The following is an 8,129-nucleotide window of genomic DNA, read 5'->3' as shown; positions in this document are numbered from 1 at the left end:
CTCTATGTAACATAACTTTTTAATAATTGACAAACAATCAAACACAATAAAAAGTTATAAATACATTTTAGCAAAATCAATTAACTTGACTGTCATATACTTAATAGCAACTATTAAATAATAAAATTAATCAACAATCAACAAATACTTACATTAGCTATATATAAAAATTAACATTTAAAAAAAAAGTAAGTATTAACAGCAAAATGAATTCAAATCGTTGTGTGGACATTAGAGGGTTTGTGTTTTCTCAAAGGTGTCCTCAACCTTACGGCAGATTTAAGATTTTTAGTCTACAGTTTGTGTTTCTCAAAGGTTTAGATAATAATTAGATATTTGTGGGTTTTTATTGAAATTTTGTTTTTCAAATCTGTTGGAATCCTAAATTTATTGGAGTTGGTTTTGGTGTTTTGGTAATTATCCAATTTCTCTTTAGTAATCAATTTCTTTATCTACTTTCCTAATATATTGGTCTTCTTAATTTCTTTATCTGCGTGTGTTAATGGAGGATTAAACACTTAGTTGCCTTTTGTTGTCTCAGGTTGGGGTTCTCTATGCCTTAATGGTCGAATAAATTCAATAAATAGCTAAAGTAATCCCAACAATCAGTGATAATTATTATTCAAAAAGATGTTATCATTATCTGTTAAGATTTTGTTCCATGATCTGTTAAGTTTTAAAATTCATATATTATTTGGTGATAATCTTATATCTTTTTCTCCTATGTTAGATTAAAAAATCAATATTTTTTTTATGATAATCGTATTTGGTTTTGGCATATCTTGATATGATAAAGTTTAGAATATAGATATACTGTTTTACTGATGACTGTGTTTCATGTTTGCAGAGTGAAGACATTGAACAAATTTTCCAACGTTACCCTCCTAGCTACACACAAGACATAACTTCAACTCAGCTGTACACATGTTTGTAATTGAGTGGAATTACATAAAAAAAAATCAAGCTAAACAATCCCAGAAATTAGTGGTAATTATATTTAGAACCTGGAATCAGAATCTTGTTAAGGGTATTTGGTGTGGACCTTGCATCTAGCTATATTCATACCTGGTGCCATAGAGTTATTACCCACGAGAATTTCATGACCTACGTCTTGACTTTTGATCAATTTTTACTAAAAAGTTGTTGAGTTGCTGATTTTCCTTTGGATGGATGCCCGTTCATGAGAGTTAGTTGCTATTCTGGTGCTACTGGGTGTTCATTCATGCTAATTGGGTGGCTGAGAGATAACTTCCTCCCTTCAGATCCAACTTGACCATTTTGCCCCTAGTGTTATTTTGGTGAAATTCAACTGATTTTTTTTGTGCTGCCCTGTTATTAGCTTAAGGCTCCATATGCACAATTCATATGTCATGTGAGCCTATGCTTATAGTTTTCATATTGTTTCTTGAATTAAAGACTTCGTTACCTCCTTTTCCTCTGGTTGCCGATTTGGGAGTAAAGTAGTTTTTCTTTATTCTGTTCGTTTCTACAAACTTTTTTTTTATTGTTCTAGCTTCCTGTTGCTCTTGTTTTTTTTTTTCTAATATATTGTGGTGGAGAATTATGGACAATTTTGCCCTTGCTTTCATTTTGCCATTCAGATGAGGCATGAATTTAGCCTAAAATACTCAATACAGAAAGTGGTTACCTGGTAAAGTTGTGTTAGATCAATCTTCGTTATTGGTTGGTTGTTGGATTATAGATGATTCCATATGTTCCCATGGTTGTGTGAAGTTGATCTTCTCCGTTTTTGTCTGATCTAAATGATAATAAGTCAGAGATTCCAATTTTAGATAGCCCTTACCCTTTCCCTAACATTACGTTTCCGACTCTTCCTGATGTGTAACGAAACCTTGTTCACTTAACTCAAGATTATGTAACCTGTTGAAAATGTATATATCTACTTGTTGACAGGTGGGGTTTATGATGTTTTGCTTATGGTTTTGGTGTTTCAGCTACAACAATATCAATGGAGGGATTGAAAGTATCTGATGCAGAATTGGTGTTGTATTTCTAACCATCAAAGTGCATCAGAGGACATCTTTTGCGAACTAAGTTCAATTCTTTTTAATATATAGTCTTAATTTAATGTAATTTATTGAACTTGACTATGTTTTCATGTAATTCTAGACCATTGATTAAAAATAGTATATACATGAAAGTAAATTGATGTCTATACATCAATCGTTCAAAAAAAAAAAACATGATGCCAATACAAATAATACAATATACAATATAAGCATCATCTGAGTTATTATTACTTGTGTTCTACATGAGAAAAAATTGATATAAAAAAGAAACAAGATATGACCATTAAGTTGACTAATTGGAATAGAAATGAGCACTTTAGTCATCTAGATAGGGTGATGCGTGCAAAACTAATAGAACTCGGTTGTTTTTTCGAAAGCGGGTCACATACCCATAAAACGAAAAGTCCCGGTTGTTATGTTGGGAGCCGGGTTACTTAAGTATAACATATGTCCCGGTTTTTTAAAAAGAACCGGGTCATATTGCTTCTCCCCTTTTAGATCCCGGTTATTTCATAATATGTCCCGGTTTTTTGAAAAACCGGGTCCTAATTGGCGAGTCCTATATGGCCTTTTGTAGTAGTGAAGCTTTTAGTGGTGAGCGTTGGTCTCTAGTTGAAACAATGGACCTATTGTTGATAATAATCTATTAATAGATGTGGGGTGGTGTTGGAAATTATTTTGGATGGCTCTTTTCCGTGGATTCAGTTTTTGACGAGTTTGCCCCTAGGCTTTATATATATATATATATATATATATATATATATATATATATATATATATATATATATATGCATCTTCTTAGTTCATTTCGAGGCTTCTTTAAAGAATATTGATATTTTTAGGGAAATGTTTTAAAGAATTAGGTTGCTCTTGAAGTACATCTTACAAAAAGTACATTAATATTGTAGGGTTGATCTTGAAAATACATTGATATTTTTGGGTTGCTCATGAAAGTATATTGTTATATGCCTACATTAAAAGTTCAAAGTACATTGATACTTTTGGGATCGATCTTGAAAGCACATGGATATTGCTAGGCTGATCCTGAAAGTACATTGATATTGTTGGGTTACTCATGAAAGTATATTGTTATGTTAAAAGTACATGTGTTGTGGCGGTTTCGCTTCTTAGTTACCCCACATGTTAAGATCTTTTAAATGTCTTGACCTGTGGTGTTGTATTTGGGGTAGTTAACATTTTGTTTTTATTATTTGTACTATACAAAACTACAAAAATAGTCTCTGTGGTATGTATTTTTTCCGGGTTTTAGTCCAAACCCCAACTTTTTTTGATTGGTTGTCGTTTTGATCATGTTTGCTTGTGATTTTGGTCCCTCGCAAAACTCAAAAGACAAAAATGCCCTTCTAATAAACTTTTTATGTTTTTTCTATTTAATTTAAAGTTTTATTAATTAAAAACATTAAGGGTCCACCTCTCTCTCTCTCTCTCGCATTGTTTCCTGTGCAAACCCACCAGCGATCCAAAACTTGTTCATAATCCATTTCAAGGTGGGTTTTTTTTTTTTTTTTTTTTTTAAAAAAAAAAAACTTGTACGTTTATTGAGAGAAGAGAGAGAGGGATGAGTGGTGATTTTTTATGTGTTTCTTATCTGTTACAATGTCAGATTTGCAAGTGTATGTAAACATTCATGTGACCAACCTGGAGCTTAAGCTTGAACATGTTCGAGATTAACAGATTCGAGATGGGTTTTCAGGTCCATAGACAGAGAGGGTGAGTCTTCAGATTGACGGATATGAAGTGGTAGAAAAAATTTAGGTGGAGATGGAGGTGGTAGACGGTGGTAGTGGCAGAAAGTGGTCTGTTCTTGGGCTTATGAAGATGTTCTTGGGCTTATGAAGATGTTCTGGGGTGATTATCAAAGACAAACACACACACACACACTCACACAGAAAGAGAGAGAAGGGGTGGGCATCCTCTTATTTTTTTAATTATTAAAGTAAATAAATAATTATTATATTTTAAAAAAATGAAAGAAAAATAGAAAATAAATACATCAAGGGATAGTCATTTCAATATTCGGATGGACCAAATACGCAACGAAACTAGCTTAAAATGACCATCAATCCAGAAAAGTCGGTGTTTTGACAAAATCCGAAAAAAAATACATACCACATGAACCATTTTTGTAGTTTTGTCTTTGTACTATTTTCCAGCTTCTAGATGGTCTTTATATAATAATAATAATAATAATAATAATAATAATAATACTTTATTGTTAAAAAAATTCTTTAAAATGATTTAAAAAAGTAATTTGTAAAATATAAGATGACATGAACATGTATGAGTTTTATAATAAAACAAAATTTGAAAATAAGTCTTTGATTACTTTATTTGAGAAAGTAAAACGAAATCCAAGAAGCTAACATACCGTATATACCTACTGTTTATGGAATTCAATGGATTGTTGACCGTTAAAATCAAATTTATATGCATAATCTTATCAGAATTAATCAAATTATGTGCAGAGTTAAGTATTATATTTTAGAGACTACAATTATACATTTTTGTATGTGCAATTTCAAGAATTCCAACAGTTTGCTATAGAAATTAAGTATGCTTGTTCCAAGAAAAACGACAATGAATTTGTCATGTTGAAGAAGTCAAGATAGATAGTTTTCACCAAACGAATAACGAACATATTTTAATGGTTAATTGACCATGGACTTTATGTGTGAGAGAAAGGCCACTCTATTCTCTCCTTCTATCTTATACACACTCGCTCAATAAAACGGGCTTGAAGTGTAAACACAGAGGCATCAAGTAAATCTTGGAAAGCAGTAATGGATTACTGCTTCAGGTCTCTCACCAGAGTATCAATTTCCACCATTGTTCTCGCCATCTTGCTTTCTTCATTCAGTTTCACTTGCACAGGTATGAATCTTCTTTACATTCAAGCTCTTGAAGTTTCACTTATGGGAGGGTGTATTGGTACTCCTTTTTGTCCCACATCGCTCACAAGAAGCGGAGTGTGGGAGATTTCACTGAATAATGACAAGTTTCTCCAAGCAAGGGCTGTCTTACTCAAGATTTAGATAAGTTTTCATGAGCCTTACTTTTTCTTGTTAATTTTCAGAATCCTATGCACTCAACCCGAATGGAAACATCACAATCAAGTGGGATATTATGAGTTGGACCCCTGATGGCTATGTTGTAAGCATCAAAAACAACTTCTTTCACACTTTTAAAGTTCATAATTACCAATACCATACTTACATTCAAGGTCTTTTATTTATGCAGGCTGTTGTGACAATATATAACTTCCAGCAATATCGCAACATTTCATCACCAGGGTGGACATTAGGTTGGACATGGGCTAAAAAGGAGGTGATATGGAGCATGGTGGGCAGTCAAACCACCGAGCAAGGAGACTGTTCAAGATATAAAGGTGCAATACCACATTGCTGCATGAAAACTCCAACTGTTGTTGATTTATTACCAGGAACCCCTTACAATCAACAAATTGCAAATTGCTGCAAGGGAGGTGTCATTAGCTCGTGGGCCCAAGATCCTAACAATTATGCCAGTTCATTCCAGGTCAGCGTGGGTGTAGCCGGAACCACTAATAGAACAGTCAAACTACCCAAGAACTTTACCTTGCTTGCACCCGGCCCGGGCTATATGTGTGGACCCGCTTTTGTTGGTAAATCAACAAAGTTTATTACTCCAGATGGAAGAAGAGTAACTCAAGCTATGAGTAAGTATACTGTTTCTTTTTGAGTTAATAGGAATCAGTTAAGCACTTAATATGGACAACTACATATGTTTTTGACTTAATCAGGATATAGCGACTTAATATATTAAATCATTAATGGCTTAGGGGCTATTTGATAGTTGCTTATTGAGTCATATCTGAGTTAGACATAATCCTAATACGACTCATGTATCAGGGAAGCCATGACCGAGTTAGAGGCTTATAAATGCGATATCAAAAGTTTGACCGAGTCAGCCTTTTACCAGATCCGGTAAAAGGCATATCAAACAACCCATTAATCTGTTATGATACTAACCCTTACCTATCTGTCCGTTTTTTCTTCCTAACCTGTAAAAGGTGATATATATTGTTATAATATTGTAATTGATTAATATTGTGAAAAAAGAATTAGAATGTAAGATGAAATGGTTTTATAATGTCATTTTAGACGGTTTACTCAATCTAAAAAAGATATAAACCGTATTATACAACACTTTATCATCACTTATTCTATCACTTTACCCATATATGACTTAATGGGGAAAAAATAAACAACCCCTAAGATCAAATTCCTAGATCACTAACTAGTGGTGTTTGGTGTGCATAAGATAATCCACGATAAGACCTTTTCACAAGTTTTTTTTAAGCCAAAAAGTTATTAAAATTTTAGAAAGCTATTGGAGGAGCTTTTTGAAATTCACTCTTTTTCAAAGAGATTGTTAATTAACAAGCTCCAGCCAATAGCTTTTTCAATGAGTGTATTGGTCCTATTATTTTTCAACCAATTATAATTAAACAACATATATAAACATTCAACAAAAAACATATTGGAAAAACTTTTATATTGTGGGAGATATAATGAGCTTTTTTGTTTTAAGTTTTTTCTGAAAAAACCATCATGTTGTGGATGCTCTAAGCTAGCTTATTTTTGGAGGTTATTGCAATGTAGTGTTTGGTGACACCACTAAAATAGCTCATAAGCTAGCTTTATAAAAACTATTTAAGACAACTTATTGATACGCTCATGGGGATTTTCACTCATGTTTTCCAAATATACCCTTCTACACTCATTTCCTGTTAATGTCTTTTTATGTCATTTGACATTTATCATCTAGCTTATATGCTAGTTTTTACCAAATGCTTATACTTTATGGACTAGTTTATTAACTACCAATTAGCTTATCAACTACTTTTCCAAACACAACCTATATAGATTTTAGAGTAAATTATGGAATTGACCCTTGTGTGATTTGGTGGAAATAGTTGGTTCAAACCAATTTCTGTTTGTGTTGCATGGCTCATACTTGTGGGGTTTTTTTTTTTTTTTTTTTTTCCAGTTTTGGTCCTTCCAACTAATATAACCGTTAAATTTGTATAAAATGACAAACTCACCCTTTTTTTTTTTGTCTCGTTTTGGCAGTGACATGGAACGTTACATGTACATATTCACAACTATTTTGGGATACTGGCGTTTAAAGACATAATTTTCCGCGTGTTTGGGAGACACTATTTAAAGACATAATTTTCCGAGTGTTTTGGAGATACTACTATATGAACTAGAAATTTAAATTTATCTAGGATGTTATGTTGCAAAGTTGAATAAGAAAGATATGGTTTTTTTAAAAGAAAAAATAAAGAACTTTCAAAATTGGGTTAAAATTTAAGGGATGTCCAATTATAACAATGTGATTCAAATACATTGCATATACATTTAAAAGTATAATGTTTTAAGAAAGCATGTATAAGTACAATGCTATAATTGAATGGTTTCATTTAAAGAATTAGATGTGAACTTTCGATTTCTTGAATGGTTTCATTTAAAGAATTAGATGTGAACTTTCGATTTCTTGTTGCATGATTGCAGTTATATTTTGAGAATATAACTTTATATTTTTTTTTCAAGGAAAGCTATTATGCATCTTGGGATTTTTTTTCTCTTTTTACTGTTCGATTGCAAAGTCCATTTATTACTAATTTTGTTTTTCCCCTTCGTTTTTCATGGATATTTAAAAAATTATAATATTAGGTGGTAATTGATGATGGTTTTGGAAGATTTTAAGGGTTTTATGAAATTTGCTTTGCTTTGACTTTTGTGAAATAGAAATATTGTGAATTTTAAATAAATCAAATTAATCTTATAACATATTGAAACATCAAACATATTTATAACTTAAATTAGCCATCTAAAATGTCTGATTATTGGCATTTTTAAAAGAGATACATAAATTATCATATCTCTATGGAGACTTTTGGTTGGCTGAAAATTTTGAGAATTAAATGGAAATGAAATCCAATTCCATCGTATTCTCATGTTGGGTTCAAGATTTGATAAGGAGTTGGATTCCTAAATGAAAAGAACGATTCCATCAAATGAAGGAAAGTCCATT

At 31.9% G+C, this 8,129-nt stretch overlaps 1 protein-coding gene across 1 annotated transcript; it reads left to right on the top strand.

Moving 5' to 3' along the window:
• The first annotated feature begins 4,706 nt into the window (after positions 1-4,706).
• On the top strand, positions 4,707-7,567 carry LOC145087616 (protein COBRA-like). Its single transcript, XM_079025611.1, has 4 exons — positions 4,707-4,922; positions 5,125-5,201; positions 5,289-5,745; positions 7,163-7,567. Exons 1-4 carry the CDS (start codon positions 4,832-4,834, stop codon positions 7,216-7,218), a joined length of 681 nt encoding a protein of 226 aa, XP_078881737.1. The 5' UTR covers positions 4,707-4,831; the 3' UTR covers positions 7,219-7,567.
• Positions 7,568-8,129: the final 562 nt, after the last annotated feature.

Source organism: Lactuca serriola, chromosome 2 (assembly GCF_051521515.1).
Source record: "Lactuca serriola cultivar US96UC23 chromosome 2, Lser_US96UC23_V15, whole genome shotgun sequence".
In the NCBI taxonomy this organism is placed as follows: Eukaryota; Viridiplantae; Streptophyta; class Magnoliopsida; order Asterales; family Asteraceae; genus Lactuca; species Lactuca serriola.
Note: the sequence above shows the minus strand (reverse complement) of the source record. Positions and strands in the feature narration are given on the sequence as shown.